This window comes from Octopus bimaculoides, chromosome 8 (assembly GCF_046866305.1).
Source record: "Octopus bimaculoides isolate indiv1 chromosome 8, ASM4686630v1, whole genome shotgun sequence".
Taxonomy (NCBI): Eukaryota; Metazoa; Mollusca; class Cephalopoda; order Octopoda; family Octopodidae; genus Octopus; species Octopus bimaculoides.
In genome coordinates, this window is record NC_142935.1 from 84,783,848 (window position 1) to 84,805,239 (window position 21,392).

General features: G+C 34.2%; 1 protein-coding gene across 1 annotated transcript in view; it reads right to left on the reverse strand.

The window, feature by feature from the left end:
* The window catches only part of LOC106870397 (tolloid-like protein 1), a 265,972-nt gene that overhangs the window by 99,194 nt on the left and 145,386 nt on the right, over positions 1-21,392 (reverse strand). Inside the window, exons 3-4 of the mRNA XM_014916446.3 lie at positions 6,658-6,838; positions 1,265-1,455 (exon numbers count right to left, since the gene is read on the reverse strand). Coding sequence (XP_014771932.1) covers positions 1,265-1,455; positions 6,658-6,838 — 372 coding nt within the window. The remainder of the gene's footprint in view (positions 1-1,264; positions 1,456-6,657; positions 6,839-21,392) is intronic.

A 21,392-nucleotide genomic window follows, 5' to 3' on the forward strand; every position in this document is an offset into this window, starting at 1 on the left:
TTTCCTGTGGTTCTTTAAGTTCTGAGCTCAAATCCTGCCTAGGCCAACTTTGCCTTTAATCCTTTTGGGGTTGATGAAATAAAGTACTAATCAAGTGCTGGGGTCAAAGTTTTTTTACAAATTCATTTCCCCTAATATTTCTGGTCTTGTGTGAAAATTTAAAAAGATTATTATAGGCATGGAAGTTCTGTCCTATATACATGCAGATTGATGCACACTTGTGCAGTATCCAGAGTTACTGATTTATGCAATTATAATAGCTATTTCTCAACCAAGTCTATCAGGAGTTTATCATGAGGATCAAAGTGTTGCTTTCTTATGGCAAATGGCTATGACAAAAGAGGTTCTGTGGTGGACAAAATTGAAAGGACCAAGGTCAGATATTTTCCTCTTCAGCTATGTCCCTCCGAATTTCTTCAAGTTTCACCTGGAATTGAAGCTAAGTGTGGAGAGGGAGGTTCTGCTCTCCAATAACTTTTCATGAATATCCTGAGCTTCAGGATATAAGATTGGGCTGGAAGACAGAAATATCAGAGAGAATTTATTCTTTGCAGTTAAGATAATCCTGAATCTATCAGGCTCCCTGATTGGCCCTAGATGCTTCACACTCTTTTGGGTTGCACCATTCCATTCCTTTACCATTTTGCTTTTCAATTCTAATTTTGTTTATAATCCATTGCATAATGCCAGTACCATCAACGTAAAAGAGACAAATGGTGCAAGAACATATTTCATTATTAGTGACCATATCTTTTCTTCATTCAAGAATCTTTGAAAATAACATATCCCCTGTGTATGCCTGTGTAGCATCAGCTATGGTGCAATAAGCACTCTGCACAGAGGTCATTGGCAGCAGGTGGACTTTGTGTTTAGTGGAATATGTTTCTTGAACAAGAAGAGATTCTGTTGTCAAATGATGAAAAGGAAGATGATGATTATTATTATTATCATAATCGTTGTCATTGTCATCGTCATCTTTGTTACCATTGTAACTATTATTGTTCTTGTTGTCATCATCATGATCATGTTCATCAGTAGCAAGAGAATTAAGAATTTTGTAATTTAAGAAATAAATGCTTAATGAACAGACAAGAGCTGAAAAAATGTTTAAAAGTGTTGCATATGGATAAATTAGCTTGTTATAAATCACTCCCCATTGCTGTTTGAAAATTTATAAAAAGTAACATTTTTTTATTGTATCTAGGTTTTTTTTTACATTGAATTAAATACCAAGAAAGTTAATTATTGTGAAATCATTACTCACCATCATCTATGAACTCATAATGTCCAAGAAATCCTCGAAGACTTTTTGTATAGTCAGATTTAAAAAACATTTCTATTTTTGGTTGAATTGATATAATTGGACCAGGAATTTCCGCACCACATAAACGGTTCAAAAATGTTTTGAACCCCATGTGATCAATTTCAAAAATGTCAACGAAATCAAATTTGCATCTATAAAAAAGAAACAAAAATTATATATATCATGATACAAAACAATTCTAATGAAAATAATTATCTAACCTAGTGGTTCTCAACCATTTTTTGCCTATGGACTCCTTTAATTCCTTATTCATGTCTCCTGGACTTCCATAGAAATAAAAAGAAACATTGTGCATTTTGATAATTAAATATTAAAAAATGTATAAATTTATGTACAGCACAAAAAAGATTAAAATATTTTTTGTGTTACTACATAAATTTTAACAACCAAATCATATATGGACCCCCAAAGGTTATAGAGACCCTGGTTGAGAGCCACTGATCTAACTTTTTCAGTTAGGAACTATTTGAATATAATTTAATTGCCACTAATGAGATACAATATGCTGAAACTGTTTGTGGATATAGACAATTAAATATGTATGAAGATATATACAATATTTTGGATTATTACATATATCTACTTGCCCATAGAAATAGGTTGTTGTGTAAGCTATAAATGAATTCTTTGAGTAATCATGGTAGTTTTCTAGCCAACATTGTCTATTTTGCAACACAGTTTTTAGCTTTTCAAGCATAATCTGCCTACTCTGATCTAGCAAGAAAAATACAAAGTCACTCAGCTAGAAAATCTCCCTCAAATATCTCTCTGCAGTTTCCTAAAGTGGAACAATTTGTAGGAAGATTTTAAAATCTGCAGAAATGGGCTGATGACTATAGCATCAATGCTGAATGAAAAGTTCACTCCAAAACATAGTAGTAGTAGTAGTAGTAGTAGTAATGGTGGTGGTGGTTATAGTAGTAGTAGTAATGGTGGTGGAGGCACCACCACGGTGGTGCATTATTGATATTTCCTCATAAATTTACACAACTTATAAATGCATCAGCCGAGCAGCCCTCAGAATTCCACTTCTCTCCCAATTCTCTCAGAATTGTAAATATATCAGATATACCAAAACTACTTAGTCAAACATTTCTGTTAATATCATGCAATTTTATAGGGTGGTGGATTGGCAAAAAAGAGAGCTTCATGAACAAAATGCCTTGTCTATATTTAGTTATGACTCTTTATGGCTCTACTTTCAAGTATTATCAGAGTTGACTTTGCCTTTCATTGTTTTGGGGGTCAATGAAATAAAGTAGTAATCAGGACCTGGGGAGGGTCCTAAGAATAATGCAATGCCCTTATCTTTTATCTTTTACTTGTTTCAGCCATTAGACTGCAGCCACACTGGGGTACTGCCTTGAAGAATTTTTAGTCAAATGAATTGCTCTCAGTTCTTATTTTTTGTTTAAGCCAGGTACTTATACTATTGGTCTCTTTTGCCAAACTGCTAAGTTATGGGGACATAAACACGCCAACACTTGTTATCAAGCAGTTGTAGGGGACAAACATATAGATATACGAGGGGTTTCTGAAAAGTTCTTGGCTTTAAGGATATCGTAAAAGGCCTAGTTGGAGGCCCAGCCTTCCAAGTTCTTTTACAGGGCTTAGAAAAACTGAAGGACTGCTGCAATGAGTGTGTGGATCTGAGAAGGAAATATGTTGAATAAAATCATAATTAACTGTTCAGCCTGTAGTTTCTTTTACCCAAAGTCATGAACATTTCAGCAGCAATAACGAAACTGGTAAGACTTTCAATATTGACTCATGATACTAATTATTATACTTCTTAATTCCACCTCAAATTATTTATTTGTATGTATATATTTTGTTCTTATAAAAAAAAGCCATTACTTTTATACCTGGTGTGCATTTTTTAAAATTCTTATTTCTCCCCTATTTATACCACGTGTAGTCATTTTTCTTTGAAACCTATTTCTATTATATACATATATTATTATTATTATCATCATCATTATTATTATATATAGTTGAGGTGTATTCTGTTAAAAATGCATTAGAGTACAAAATAGAGCTCGTTCACCCTTAGAATCACCAGATAGCCAGCAGTATTATGGTATACTACCAATTCTAGGTTTACACATTCCTCATGTGTGAAAAATAAAAAGGAAAGAATAAACAGAGTCAAAAGGAAGAAGGAGTATGATTTGACAGCTTTTTAACCCTTTTGTTACCAACCCAGCTGAAACCAGCTCTTGCTCTGAGTACAAATGTCTTGTTTCCATAAGTTTTGAATTATAATTTTCCACCAAACCTTAGTCACAATTTATGTTCCTAACACTAGCTGAATGATAACTGAGTTATTTTACTAAATTCTTTGTTAGATTTAAAGTAATTGAAAGAAACTCAGGGCATCTCAAAATAAATGCAGTAACGAAAGGGTTAATGACCACTACACATGTTTCAATACAACATAGATCCACATATATACAGGATTTAAATTTAAATTAAGTAATGGTTTACCTGTATAAGAGGACCTAGTTGTATATCCTCAGGTGATATATATATATATAATAATATTAGGGACAAAATCCAAAATTACAGGTAAAAACTCAATTAAAATCAATTTATAAAAAATTAAAATTAAATTGAGCTTTACAGATTAAAATATATATAAATATATAGTTTTTTTAAATTTTTATTAAAACTTAGAATATATAAAGTTTAATCTTTTATTCTTAATAATTCTTTTCATTCTTAATTTTTTCATTCATAATTTTTCATTCATATTTTTATTTTTATTTCTACGTTTGTAGAAATAAGTATTCTTGTATTTTTCTATTATTCAATTGATTTTTGATGATAATTAAATAAACGTTTTTAGTTTTAAATAGTCAGCTTTAACTATTACACCGGTTAAATATGTACTAATATTATCTTTATTATTATTTTACCTTAAACTTCGTTCAAATTGTATTTAAAACGATAATAATTTATGTAAGCTGGTTTTTGTACATAATGTACATGTTAGCATATATTATAATGGATGTAGGGATGATTATGGAATGTTTATTATTTTGATATTTAAAAAAATTTTCTATCTTTATAAAATAAGTATTTTCTATAAATTCATTTGGTACTTATTGTTGGTTGATATATATATTTATTTATTATAATTATTGTTCTATTTATGACCTGACGATTAGCTGTATTTTTGAATAGAATTTATTTTCGATAATTTTAATTGATTTTAATCGATTTAAATTTCCTTTCTACTTGAAAATTAGTTATGAAACATGTGTAGTCATTTTATTATCTTTATCTTATGATATTTACTTTGTATTATATTATACTCATTTATTGTGCTTTTAATTATTAATTTTTCTATATATGATAGTGGATTTTCATCGATGAGTTCATGAAACTTTGTTCTTTTCCCTAAAACTATATATACATACATATATATATATATATATATATATATATATATATATATATATATATGATAAAACTTACTTGGAAATGGATCATCAAAATTAAACACTTATGGAGACAACAATTATATATCACCTGAGGAGATACAACTAGGTCCTATTATAAAGGTAAACCGTTACTTAATTTAAATTTAAATCCTGTATATATGTGGGTTTATGTTGTATTGAAACATGCATAGTGGTCATTAAACAGCTGTCGAATCATACTCTCTTTTCCTTTTGACTCTATTTATTCTTTCTTTTATATATATATATATATATATATATATATATATATATATATATATATATATACATATATATATATATATACTAGTGGGCCTCATGGCATTTGACTTGGTCTGTACAATGTTGAAATGTATTCAAAAGGCACATATTGACATCTATTGTAATGCCCATTTTCCTTACAATAAAAGTTGTTAAAAGGTTAAAAAAATATATTTAGAATATCTAAATACAGAAAGTAATACAGATAATAATAGAGAAATGTATTGTACGAAAATTATAAAACATTTACAGAACTTCAGTATATACAATGTTTTAAATTTATTTCTTTGGAGCATATATGAAGAGTTTCTGTGGACTTCCTACTCTGGGACAACCTACACACAATTGACCATGTGAGAAACTGTCCTCTTCTAGATGGAGACTGACAACCAGCAGTGCTTGTCCTTGGGACTTGTTAATGGTCATTGCGTAACTGACTGTCATTGGGAATGACAATCATTTGAAACAAAAGGGGACATCTGTTATTATTAGAGCTATTCTAGGTATAATTGATGTCTCCCTTACCACATCCAGTGAAGATTTTTGCTTTGATAATGTGAGGCTCTAGTTCAGTCATAACCATATATGTACCATTGGACAATTTCTGAGAAGCATGGTTGATGGCAATAAGTTGTGGTTGTGTTAGTAATAGTGGTTGACGTATAAATTAATAGGTATTAGCAGCTGCAGTGGTAGTATTGAAGCACACTTTAGATATTATAAATAAACGTTTATTCTGTCTCTGTCTCACTTGTTTTTACTCTCCAGCCCCCTTTTCTATCTGTCACATGTATTTTTTCTCTAGAGAGAAAAAAAGGTAGAGGTAGCAAGATAGAGACACATATACAACTAGAGAGAAAGAGAGGAAGATAGTGAGAGAGATAGAAACATATAGAGGGACACAGAGGTCGGTGGGGGGTGACTTCAAAGGAATAAATGTAATGTATAAACTTAGAGAAAGTTGGACATGGATTGAGTGACAGGGAGAGTATTTTTTCACACAGTAAAAAGCATAGCTGTTAAATAGAGAGTAGGTGGATTGCTAGAAACAGGAGCCGATACATTACCAACTCGCTCCCCACCCCATTCCGTTTTTGGAAGATAAGTGCCCAGTTTTCTGCAGCATGGTCAAATTAATTGAAATGACATGCAAAACCTGAAATGTTATCAATCTTATTTAGCATTTTTGGCAGTCAACATACAAACAAACAAACTTTGCTTTTTATGAGGATATATATAATACATATATAATATAATAGAATATATATATATATATATATATATATATATATATATATATATATATATATATATATATATATATATATATACATATATATACATGTGATGGGCTTCTTTCAGTTTCCATCTACCAAATCCACTCACAAGGTTTGGCTTGGTTGACCCAAGGCTATAATAGAAGGCATTTACCCAAGGTGTTGTGCAGTGGGACTGAACCTGGACCATGTGGTTGGGAAGCAAAGTTCTTATCACACAGCCACACCTGCACCTCTTGTGCATATATTAGATATAAATATTACGCAATTTCATGAAGCAATTCCAAAAGTATGGAAAATTTTAGTTAAATAAACAGAAACTTTTACTCACCCAGCATCACTGTTGCCTTCAAGCTCAAAATATTCAAACTTAATTTTGATACGTTTATCACCAACAGCTTCAAAAATATATCGACAAGACACTAATTCTGGATAGCGAGATGGAAAGCCAGGAGATGTGAAAGTTCCAGATGTTTTCAGTTGACTGCGAAAAATTTCATGACACTCGGAAGCTGCAAAAAGACACAGGAAAAAAAAAATAGGTGTTAGTAAAGAAATAAAATTTTGCATTAATTTTCTCATAACTATTTGTTTTTCTACTTAGTTGGAGGACATTGATTCTCAATATCCTTCAAATGTACAACATTCTGCTGAAGTGATTTCCTGCAAAATAAATTCATCTATCACAATAGTTGGCAATGAATGAGCCTCTACTCAGTCACTTGGGCAAACTAGACATAATAGCTAAATATTCATCCAAAAATATACACTATATTTAAAATGGAATAAATTCAATGGAATACATCCACTGGTTTTCAAAAATAGAAATATCAATATTTCTAAGTCTCTCTAAAGGAGACTATGGCAACGGTACTGGATATAATAGTTATCACCAAGCCAACATGTCAGTCCCATGTATTCCACTGAATTTAGGTCCTCTGTACAGATGGTCAGTAGCGACACCTGCTGGGTTCGGCTGCTCTACATTGACAAGGAGCAATACCCCGAAACTAGTCTGTAGATGCCAGACCAGCAAGGGGAAGTGGCTGAGCTCCCCTGTTCGAAGGTTATTATGGACACTGGTTCGTGTGTCACATAGCTAGCTAGAGGTAATGGCCTCTTGGAGCTAATCAACGGCACCATTCGTCCTAATTTTGGGACTGCCATGTTAACTTGGCGATAACTATTAATATCCAGTACCGCTGCCGTAGTCTTCTTTAGAGAGACGTAGAAACATTAATATTTATATATATATATATATATATATATATATATATATATATATATATATATATATAATAATAATAATAATATAGATTTAATCAAAAGATTAAATGTGGTACTTAAAATATTTGAGGCACCAGAATTTGGTAGGGTAAAAACCAAAGACAAAATCAAGAGATTTGGTGAATAAAATTTGAAGTTAAGTAACAAAAATTCAATAGGTTATAGAAGTACGTACGTTTCGTACAAGCTCCATTTATTCATGTAGTGAGAACACCACATAAAATGTACAATGAAAATGTACTCCTCAGCTGCATAATGGAATTTCATTTTAGAAAGTCATTTTGAAGATGTTTGCAAAAAACAAGAGTAAGAGAAGAAAACATACCATCTCGACTATGCTGCTGTTCAACAGGCTCATTCATTGTCAACTACTGCGATGGATGAATTTATTTTGCAGGAAATCACTTCAGCAGAACGTTGTGCATTTGAACGATATTAAGAATCAATGTCCTCCAACTAAGTAGAAAATGACTTTCTAAAATGAAATTCCATTATGCAGCTGAGGAGTACATTTTCATTGTACATTCTATGTGGTGTTCTCACTACATGAATAAATGGAGCTTGTACGAAACGTACGTACTGCTATAACCTATTGAATTTTCGTTGCTTATCTTCAAATATATATATATATATATATATATATATATATATATATATATATATATATATGACTGAGAGTGTTGTAAATAAGAACTAAATGCTCTAATGCTGCTGTCAAAGCACATGGTTGTACACATACATGCTGACAGAGACCATAAATGCCTGACTGCTGCTTTTTGGGCGTTTACGGTCCCTGTCAGCAAGTATGTATACAATTATATGTTTTGACTGCAGTATTAGGGCATTTAGCTCTTATTTCTAGCAATGAAGGTATTTACAACACCCTCAGTTATATTTAATGATGGTTATAATTCCCTTTGTTGGTACATATTTACTTACTGCTGCCTAAATAAATTATATATATATAGAATGTAAATAAGTCACAAGGATGTTCAGGTGTCAATACAGTACAACCATTTTAAATGGCTCCATTTAATTGATCAATGAAAACATTACATCAATTTGAAAGAAACCGCTCTCTTCAGAGTAGATTTCAAACATAAAGGATAAAATGGAGCTGCTTGAAATGGCTGTAATGTATTGACACGTGTACATCCTTGTTACTTATTTACATACTGTTCACCTAACTTGGAGCTGTGCAGACTATACCGTACTGGCAAAGTGCCTCAATTTAAGTACCTAATTCAACTGAATCTTAATTATATACACATACACACACACACACACATACACACACACACACACATATATATATATACACACACACACACACATAAATATATATATGTATATGTGTGTGTGTATATATATATGTGTGTGTGTGTGTGTATATATATATATGTATATATATGTATGTGAAACAGCTGTGATATTTCGTTCTTTGACTGAAGAGCAAAATTCAGCTGTGAATATTCGATGTATCATATCGTCTAATTTCCAGTTCGTTTAGTTTTCATCTACTTTCCCATTTACTCTGCCTTCATCTAACTTTTCTACTTGTATTCTTTCAGTTCAACCCTTGATACATACATACCGATATATATATATATATATAGTCAGCTAAATAAACAAACAAAAAAATTAATAATGCCAGACAACAAGATGATGCGCACAAGGAATGTCTCAGAAAAAGAGAAAGGTTTTAATGTTTCTAATATAGCTCTTCGTTGGAAAAGAGAAAGGGAAATGTTCAAAGAAAGAAAAGAAATCGCCAACAGCACATAGATATATAACAAATGATAGAGACAGGAAATGGAATATACAAGAAACTTTATTGCTGTGAGCAATAAAGTTTCTCATATATTCCATTTTCCATCTCTATCATTTGTTATATACTGAGGAATTCCTGAGGTAGATCCAGTGACAATTGTGTAAATACTGTAGATGACATAAGGTAGCCTTAAGCAGTGAATATGTTTCACCAGCCAACTACTATATGACAGATTCTCTTGTCATGAACAACAAATGAGGGTTCAGTAAAATAAAACATCAATCATGCACATGAATGTGTCTCTTGAGGCCTGCTGGTGCCTTGCAAACTTTTTGGTAAATGGAACAAGTTGAGGAGTCAGATTGCTTGTGTACTTGTGGATCATTAGCTATGTGTTTTCTTGAGTGGACAGCAAGGCCTGCTTTGCTTCGTGCTATAAAACCACGATGGTAGGTAAGGTTTCCATTTAGAGGAACAGCGTTTTGCCAGCATGCCTTCATCCTTGCATGAAGTTAATCCTGATGTTGGAATTGACTTTGCTCAAATATATATATATCGTCTGTCTGGATGTTTTGCTGTCCCTTTTTTGTGTCACCTAGCTGTCTGGATGTTTTGCATTCTTCTCCCATTTTGTATCTTATATATATACTAGCAGTATAACCCGACCTTGTCCGGGTGTAACTTATTACGCCATCTACGATAAGTCTTGCTAGGTGAAAGTCAACTAAAAAAGAAAGCCTTGCAATGAAAAAACCCTTATGATGTAAATATGTTCATAATTCAAAAGACGATATTAATAGGGAAAGTCTGAAGGTTGTTTTGTGTAACATTATTAAGTGTACGTAAATTTCATCCGTCTAATTGGCTATACAAATGCTTGTGCAAAACAACTTTTTGCGCTGCCTTGATTATACATAGCAGGGTAATTCCTTTTCGCAGGAGGTAGGACAGCAATTTCTGATGAAGCAATTGCTGGCGATCTGTTGCTACACAGTTCTGCCAGAATTCTATCAGATTGGGCAGTAGATGATGATGCACCGTTTTGCATTATGTTCAAAGCAGCTTCTGGAATGTAGTGAATTGCTGCAGTCTGTTGCTGTCTTTTTAAACCGGTTGCTTTCCTTCCCCAGCAAGATCTCTTGTTTGGAGGCATAATCTATATACATGTTAAACAGAACAACAAAAGTAGTTTTCACATTTCGGTAATTTTTCAGATTAACACCCGCACGATTACGTAACCCTAACCCTAAAACCGTAACCGTAAGACTAACCCTAATCGTAACCCTAAAACCGTAACCCTGACCACAAAACCGTAACCCTAACACCCTAGTGAAAATCGTGCGGGTGTTAATCTGAATAATAATAATAATGACCTCTGCAGATCAAACTCCCAACCCACAACTAAGTCTTAAGTGTATATATATATGGGCAACACACACACACACACTAAATAAAAAAGATGTTAGTAAGTAAAAGTGTTTTAAAAAAGATTGTTAAATTTTCAGATTAACACCGGCACGATTTTCACTACAGGGTTAAGGTTAGGGTTTGTTAGGGTTAGTTAGGTAATGATGCAGGTGTTAATCTCAAGATTTACGAAAAGATTTAAAAAAGAACTCACAGTTTGTAGGGAATAAATGTTTGTTGATCGTATTTGAAAAAGATGTCTCGCTGGTGAAGGACGGTGTTAGAAATGGAAAGTAAACTTACAATTGCCGCCAATTAGAATGAGGTCATTGGTAACCATAGGTACATATATATGTGTGTATTTACGTATGATTGGTAGTGTGTCTGTTTATTTGACTCTCACTCCCTTCGTTTCTTTGTCTTTTTTCTTGGATCGTTCGTAAACGTTCATAAGAGAAAGTAGCAATTGAAACGATGTGTAAGAGGAATAGAAATAGTTAATTTTAGAGGGGCAAAGTAATTTTGTATGTAGTTTTAGTATCTGTCATTACAGTATCGAAATGTAATTGTTTCAGTTTTGATACTGAAATAGTTTTCTTTTACTGTCAGTGTTTCTCCTTCCTTTCTTTTTGTATTTGTTGCTGGATTGTTCGTAAAAGTTCATAAGAGAAAGTAGGAGTTGAAAGGATTTGTATTAGAAAGAGGAACTTAGATTTTATTAGGGAGAAAATGTTTACTTCTGTAGTTTTATGGATTTTATTCATTATTAGGAAATTTTTGGAGTGAAAAAATGACGCAGTGACCTAACAAATTGTATTTAGAATATTAATTGCGATTGTTTAATCCAAGAAATTTGGAATTGTGTAAATGTATGAATTTTAAACATACACACACACACACACACACACACACACACAGAAAATCTGCCTTTTATAGTATAGATATATATAACAACAACAATCCATGGATGGAATTTATATATATTTTAATGCATCACTATGTGCATTTCCACAACCTTTACTTCATGAAATTGAGGAGATAAAGAGTATGTCTATCTAGGGTACACAGTGAATATGTGCTGAGATATGGATACTGAAATCTGAAAGAGAATAAGGGCAGGATGGAAGACATTTAGCTCATTAAAGGATACACTCAAATCAAAAGTAAACAATGCCATACATGCCAGAATCTTCACTAACACTCTCCTACCTGTACTCTTATATGCAAGTGAGACGCAGGCTAATACGAGGAGGCTAGAACACTGACTGGCTATGATGCAAAGGGCCATGGAAAGACTCATGTGAGAAATATCATTACAAGAGCATACTTGAAATGAGACACTTCAAGAATGGAGCGGAGTGAACAATATGATCACAGAATAACGAAAGCAGTTGCCAAGTGGTATCCAAGAGATTGCAAGAGGCTACTTGGAAGGCCTACATGACGATGGGAAAACAGTTTACTTAAGTGATTTTGCTCAAGATGGAAAAGAATGGCGCAATCAAAACAAAATTGGAAAAACATTGTGTGATAGTTGCATTGGGTTACTGATTTGGGTATCCTGATATATATATATATATATATATATATATATATATAGAACTCTCATGCAACCATGTGGAAATCATGAGATGGGAGATGAATGAGCTGGCAGCAATAAAAGGGGCGATACTGCTATGCATGGGGAGGATGATTCTAGGAACTGTACAGCATGGCTCTCGGAAGTGAGCAGTGTAACTTGTAGTTATGAATATTCAATATATTTTCTAATGAATGAAACACAACAAATGGTGATGAGGATGAGATCTAGAAGACATTTAAACTTCAACAACTCGGAAGATGCAGTTCAAAGCAAAAACTGAATGCAACAATAAAGATGTCAAAAAGAAGCCAACATTTCTTTCTACCTGTGAAGTTGAAGTCATAATGAAGTTAAGAAATGTTCTTTTCCCAGTAAGTCTTCAGAATGCAACATACCAACAAATAATAAATGTGTTACAACAGCTAATAAAGTCAAAGGAGAGACTGTTAATTGCAAACAGATTAAAATTATTGGAACTAAAGCAACTAGAAGATGAGTCAATCAGCAACTTTCTTCTTAGGATTAATTCTCAAGCTTTCTTCTTTCATTTGAATAAGTTGAAAGAAAATCCAGAAGAAGAAATCATGAAACTCATTTTTATCAAAAGATTGTCATCAGTAGAGAGAAAGTTAAACATTTTGGATCAGCTATGGTGTCATTCTAAAATGAATTATACTGAAATAGTTGCTCTTGCATCCACCATAGAATCGGAAACACTGTTAGTGAGTAGTTGACAAGCAATAACAAACTTTAATGTCAACAAGAAAACCCGCAGTTGTGATGTTGTAGTGAAATGTCGAAATTGTGGGCATACATAGAAAGATTGTATGTGTCCAGCATATAAGAAACATTGTAAAAAGTGCAGCAAATTAGGGCATTTTGTAAGATTTTGCCGATCTAAAATGATCGCCATGTGGACAACATAAATGTATCTCCAAGCGAGACTGGATCTGTCAACAGTTTGTTGCTAAACATGAACAACAATGAAAGTGCAGACAACGTAAGTTTTTGCAAGTGTTTTATAAATGACAGAAGCATAGATATGAAAGTGGATACTGGGGCAGCTTGTTCGATAGTCCCATTAACATTGGCTTCACAGTTAGGTGTCCCATTTGAATCATGCCACAATAAATTAACCTTTGATGCTTCAAATCTAAAGGTTGATGGATCAGTCCAAGTGACATTTAAACTCAATAACACTGATGAGTCATGTAAATTTATTGTGGTAGACAGCCCATACTCATTTGGGCTGATTGGAAAAGATATTATTAAAGACAGTTCATTCTGTTTCAATTTAAACATAGATGTGTTCCCAAAGGTTAAAGGTTTTGTGGTTTGAGTTAATTGCTCCGATGTAAGATATAGCGTGATGAATTCAGCGAGACATGCTCCAGTACATTTGGCAAAAGAAGTGAAAGATGAGTTAAAGAGGTTAGAAATGATGGGTATCATCATACCGTTAGATTACTCTGGAGTCAGATGTACCTCACCTGTGGTATGGCTGAGATTTTAGATGGATCTCTTTGCATGTGTTGATTACAAGGCTTATTTAAATGCACATATTGGCACCTATTCTTTTCCTATACCATCAATTGACACTATCTTCTCCAGTTTGTCAGGTGTGAAATTTTTCTCCACTCTCGATTTAAAGCATGCGTATTGGCAAATAACTTTAGCAGAGGAAGCAAGGCAGATTTGCACTATTAATACAAACAATGATCTCTACCTGGTTAACAGACTTCAAATAGGCCTTAAGAATTTGAGTGGCATATTTCAGAACTGTATGGAAACTCTACTAAAAAGGATCAAAGGAGTCAGGGTATACCAGGATGATATCCTCATCTATGCTAGTAGCGAAGCAAAACTGACGAGCAGAGAAAATGCAGTAGTTGCAAGGCTAACCGAGGTGCAGTTCTCCATTAACATAGAAAAGTCATTCTCCAGAAGAAGAAATTTGACTTTCATGGGAATGAACATATCTGAAGAGAGTATTTCTCTATCTCAGAAGTTGGCAGCAAAATTAAAGAACATACAAAGTACCAAAGTTGAAGGAAGATATTGACAAAATGTTGGGTCTAACAAATTACTGCAGATCTGTCCCGGCGTATGCTGTAAAAGTAGAACCACTCTTATCAGCTAGATCTAAAGAATTTAAGTGGGGTAAAGAACAAGATAAGGCCTTCTGTATGCTTATCACTCAGCTTTTGCAGGCTCCAGTTTTGCAACCATACTCAATGGAGAAGATGAGCACTCTCACTGTAGATACATTCTTGATTACAGTAGCTGGGGTGTTATCCCATGAAGGACACCTAGCAGCATTCATAAGCCGCACCTTTAGCCATGCACAACGAAATTGGTCAAACATTGAGAGAGAGATTTATGCTGCATAGATAGACTGCAGCATTTCTTTCTAGGAAAGCAATTTTATTTGCAAACAGATCACCGGCCTTTAAGATCCTGTTTATGAAGGATTTAAATGTATCTCGACATGCTTTTCAAAAAAATAGCCAGGTGGAGTTTGATTCTATCACAGTACGATTTTGTCATTAAGCATGTTCCAGGTAAAAGTATTTTGCACATCATCAACCTCTCTAGATTGAGGTATAAGGAGACTAATGATGGTGTTATAATTTTCTTTGCTTCGCATTAGACAAATGTAACAGTGCATGGCAGGACATCTGTCCTGTTATGATGGAAGGCATCAGAAATAGATGAGGATGTAACACACAAAACCATGTTTGACAATGTTGCATCCAAGGCAAAATATGTGATACATGTCAGAAAGATTGCTAACAAGGATTGAAGCATTCATGTGTCTAAATTGGTCAACTAAGGCAGTAAAAAGCAAACTGCTTGAGGTCTTTACTTAGTTTGGTGTACCCACAACAGACCTGAATTTATTGCATGAAAGAATATGTTGTCGTCAATGGGTTGCAGAAAAATTGAGACACCTGCTAACAGTCAGGCATCTAATAGCATTACAGAAAGGGCCATACAAACTGTGAAGGCTGCACTGAAGTATTTTGATTGGAAGACAGGGAATTTTGGCAACTACTTGAACAAAATTCTGCTCAACCACTGGAGTGCCTTGGGTGGTTGTAAATTACAACTGGCTGAAAAGTTAGTGAAAAATCCATTGAGGGTTGCTGTAAACCCATTCTTTGAAATAGGTGAAAATGTAATACATAAAACCATGTTCGACAATGTTGCATTCAAGGCAAAATATGTGATACATGCTGGAAATAATACTACATAGATTAAGGAGGGTTGCTCACAGCATTCAGTGGCAGTTGAGCAACTGGCCCTACTAAACACATGGGAACCAGAACCAGAATTGCGCACAACACCTGGCACAGTGGTTTACAGTGAGTTTGCAAAGATTCCCAACAGTGATGGTGTGACCATATCAAGTCCCCAGGCTAGGTGTGACACCAACACTTGGAGTTATAGAAGTGAAGCACCCTATTATTGAAAATGCTAGACATTGAAGATTAAACAGGAAAATTTTGTCAAGTCCTCAACTGAGGCGAAGTGCAAGAATTGTGGCAGAATGTAAAATGCCAAACGTTTGAAGGATGAATAATGTGATAGTTGCATTGGGTTGCCTTATTTTGGTAACCGGATATATATATATAGATATACAGGGCAGGGAATCGTCAATTAGTAATAAAATTAATAATTAACAATTATGCCGGGTAGCTCAGTATGAAAAAACCTTTTCGGTAAAGCCATTTATAATCATAAATATATAGGGATTAGCAGAAAACCTGCTTCTCCAACATACTGAGAATTCAGAAACAGCAGCCAAAGAACTACTGATTCTAAAAACTACAAATTTTTCTCTAATTGATAGCGATATTGTTCTGTGTGTACCATGAATATCGCTATCAATTAGAGAAAAATTTGTAGTTTTAGAATCAGTAGTTCTTTGGCTGCTGTTTCTGAATTCTCAGTATGTTGGAGAAGCAGGTTTTCTGCTAATCCCTATATATTTATGATTATATATATATATATATATATATATATATATATATATATATATAACTCTCAAGGAAAGTCTCGTGCAACCATGTGGAAATCATGAGATGAGAGATGAATGAGCTAGCAGCTATAAAAGGGGTGATACTGCTACGCATGGGGAAGATGATGCTAGGAATTGTACAACATGGCCCTCGGAAGTGAGCAGTGTAACTTGCAGTTATGAACATTCAGCATATTTTCCGATGAGTGAAACACAACATATTGTGACCAGCAGTGTACAGTAGCATTTGATGGTCTGGTCAATACTGTGATGTGTGTCTGTGTGTGCATGCGTGTGTGTGTGTGTGTCTGTGCTTGTGTGTGTGTGTGTTTGTGTGTGTGTGTCTGTGCATGTGTGTGTGTATGTGTGTGCATGTGCATAATCCTATGTGTGTGTATTCATTTAACAATGTAAATATTTTTAACCAAGCCACTGTTAAAAACGTAATAAAGGCTAGATTTAAGAAAAAAGATAGCCATGCTAAGATGTAAGGGAGTTTTAAATAAACAAATCTTTTAAGTCTGTCATGATACAAAAATTATTATTATCTTAGTATTATGACTAAGAATTCATAGAATATTGTCTTATGATATTTTTGTAGATTATTTCTTTGAGAAATTTCTAGCAACATTTGTTAAGAAAATAACAGGACAGTATGAACATTCATACTGGCAGTATTTAAAATCCATCATACTGATATGACACATGAACTTTAATATAATAACATGAAATATCAACTTTATCACACTAACATGAGATAACAACTTTATCATACTAACATATCAATTTTAATACTAACATGGCATACCAGTTTTTCATGCAAACTTGATTTAAAACTAATGTGACATATAAGCATTAATACCGAGGTGACATCTGGACTTTAATGCTCTCATGAGGTAAGAGAATAAGAGCTCTATGTTTTATCTTTTACTTATGTACATACATACTTACATACATACATACATGCATACATATATGTATGTATAGATAGATAGATAGATAGATAGATAGATAGATAGATAGATAGAGATGAGAAGTATAAGATGTTGATTCAGATAATCGTACAGTGATCACCATAAGCTCCTCTCATGAACTCAGCTATAAGTCAACATAACCATACTCATTAATTTGTGAATATACCATTGAATTGTATAATGATGAGTATATATATATTAATGCAAATATGTATGCATAATTTCTTGTGTACTGAAATTAATATTAGATAAAGAATGTTGCAAAATGGCTGCTATTCTATGCCAATCACTAGGTTAAATAAACAAATATATATTCAACTCTCAAAAATCTCTTGTACTTTATGTTTACACACATATATATATATATAGTGGTACAACAAATTGATTAATTTAACATTAACTGGTTGATTGCATGCTAACTACCTGATAAAATCTAATATAGATTTTATCCTTAATTCTAAAATATATATATGGGAGGAGGAGAGTCTGCCAAAGGTTGATATGCTGTGATTACGAAGACTTGGCAACTAAAGTGAGATTGCAGCCTTGGCCAATGCCAGTGTTGCATGTCCGGCCCATTTAAAAGTACCTCTGATGCGTCGGGTGATATGATATGCTTGAAAAGACCTGTTGAGTCAAGTAAAACCAAAATCATAGCTGTGGCCAGTGCCCCCTGAGTGGCTCCCATTCCAGTGACACATAAAATGCATCATCCGAATATGGTTGATGCAAGTATCCCCTGACTGGCTCCTGTCCCGGTGACATGTAAAAAGCACCATCCGAACGTGCCCGATGCCAGTATTCCCTGACTGGCTTCCATGCCAAGGGCACGTAAAAAGCACTATCCAAATGTGATTGATGCCTGGACCACCTGACTGGCTCCAGTGCCAGTGGCACATAAAAAGCACCCACTACACTCTCAGAGTGGTTGGCATTAGGAAGGGCATCCAGCTGTAGAAACATTGCCAGATCAGATTGGAACCTGGTGCAGCCGATGGCTCTCCAGACCTCAGTGAAACCGTCCAACCCATGCCAGCATGGAAAACAGACGTTAAACGATGATGATGATGATTATGATGATGATGATGATGATATATATCTATATCTATCTATCTATCTATCTATCTATCTATCTATCTATATATATATATATATATATATATATATATATATATATATATATATATATATATATATATATATCTTGGGTTGTCCGGAAAGTTCATGCTGATTTTTAAAGGAAATTAAAAGATAACTAAATATGAACCATTTTGTTGCACAACCTATTTCTATCTTTCCTTTAACTTAAAGATTCTGTCTTCCCAGAATTTTGGGGTTTCTTGGCAAAGAACTCATTAAGGTGGTTTTTTTATATCCTCCAAAGAATTACAATTTTTACTATTGTTATTATTTTGCAAGGACCTGCATAAATGAAAATCTGAAAGAGCAATGTCTGGTGAATATGGCAGGTGGGGTAACACATCCCAGCCAAGCTGCAACAATTTTTTATGGGTTGCCAAAAAAACATGAGGCCTGGAATTATCCTGATGGAAAACAACACCTTTCCTGTTCACCAATTCTGAGCATTTTTTCTTAAATTGCTGCCTTTAAATCATCCAGTTGCAAGCAGTACTTTGAATTGACTGGTTACTTGGCAGAAGCTCATAGTACAGGGTTCCTTTCCAATCCCACCAGATGTAGAGCATGACTTTCTTGGGATGAAGACCTGCTTTTGGGTTGGCTAAAGGTGGCCCATGTTGCTTATCCCAGGATCTTTTTTGCTGAACATTGTTGTAAACAATCCATTTCTCATCACCCATCACAATTTGCCTTAAAAGGGGTACATTTTCATTGTGTTTATATATAAATCACAGATAGAAATGCGACCCAAAAGATTCTTTTCACTCAAACCATGTGGTACCCAAACATTGTAGCGATTTGAGTACCCAAGCTTCTCTAAGCACTTATGGATGGTGGATTTTGATAAATTTAATGTTTCTGCCAATTCCCACATTGTGTAATGTGGGTTATTCTCAATCAATGTCTTGATTTTGGTTGTCTTCTGAAGTAAGGATTCTGCCTGAGTGTTCTTCATCAATAAGGTTACAATCACCAACATTAAACTTAGCAAACCACTTCCGTACAGTTCTGTCGGCTAAAGCACCTTCACTGTACACAGCACATATCGTTTTTGTTGCATCCAAGGTATTTTTGTCTTTACAGTAAAAAAAAAAAGCATCAAGTGCCTAAAATGCACCTTATAATCTTCCATTGTCATAGGGATGCAAACTTGACATGAGTTAAGTAATTTTAAACTTCCTTTTTCAAGAGATAGTTTGAAGTGTGTGCTAACTGGAAATGTAAAGATACCATGTGTTGATAAATTTGATGTGTTCTAACGTGTTGGAACATGAACGGCTGAAGAAAATCAGGATGAACTTTTCAGACAACCCAATATATATATCTTTTATTCTTTATCTTTTAATTGTTTCAGTCATTAGACTGTGGCCATGCTGGGACACTGCCTTGAAGAATTTTAGACAAACCAATCGACCATAGTACTTCTTTTCTATTTTGTTTTCTAAGCCTGGTACTTATTCTATCAGTTACTTTTGCTGAATTGCTAAGTTATGGGGACATAATACCTGTTGTCAAATATTCAACAGTCAGGGACAAACACAGGTGCAACAATACACACACACACACACACACACACACGCACACGCCCATATTTGATAGGTGTCTTTCAGTTTTCATTTAGCAAATCCATTCAAAAGGTCAGCCTGGTGCTATAATGGAAGATACTTGTCTAAAGTAACATGCAATGGAACTGAACCCAAGATCACCTTGTTGGAAAGCAAGCTTCTTAAGCACACAGCCATACCTAAACCTATGGTGTAGAAGTGATGCATTGAAAACACTTCCGGGTTTTCATGGGCTGGTTAGATGGATGGAGCTGATATCCAGGTTAATACCTGTATAGGTGCATGCGTGCATGTGTGTGTGTTTATGGAGGAACTGGTTTCAAAGTAGTTAACAATCTGAATTATGCCTAAGGCTCTTAAAGATTATCACAGACAGAGTGGAGTCATTTAAACGTGAACGGTGTGTCAGGTCTATCACCCATGATGGGGAAATGTTAAACCAGGGCTGTGCATTAGGCCTATGCCCCATATTAAAGAAGGTATTAAAACTAGGACATGAAATGTTAACTTTGTTACACAGATATGACCAAAAAAAATAGCAAAATTGAAATACAAGTATGACTCATTTTTGCCAGCTGAGTGAACTGTAGCAATGTGAAATGAAGAATCCTGCTCAAATTCACAACACTCCATCAGGTATCAAACTCAAAACCTTACAATCATGAATGTTACTCTAACCACTAAACCATGCATCTTCATTTATCCATTTACACACACACACACACACACACACACACACACACACACACACACACACACACACACACACAAACACACACACACACACACACACACACACACAAACACACACACACACACACACACACACACACACACACACACACACACACACACACACAGCACCCAGTCCACCCTATAAAGTGGTTGGCATTAGGAAGAGCATCCAACTATAAAACCTGTGCCAAAACAGAATAAAGCCTGGTGTAGTTCTCTGGCTTGTCAGTTCCATGCAAACTGTCCAATTCATGCCAGCATGGAAAACAGATGTTGATGATGTTGATGATGATAATGTGTGTAATTGTATAAAACAAGTAATTAACTGGCATCATATATATGTATATATATATATATATATATATGTATATATATATATATATATATGGCAGTCAAGTGGTGATGGGGTGGACAAACACAAACACAAACACATGCACACATAAATATATACATGTACATACATATATATATATATATCAGGTGCAATAAAGAGGCAGATGTTCAGGTGCAATAAAGACTGTAAACAAACAGGAAACAACTTCTATCTCATTTCAGGGTGAAAAACTAGAGGTAGTTGATAGCTT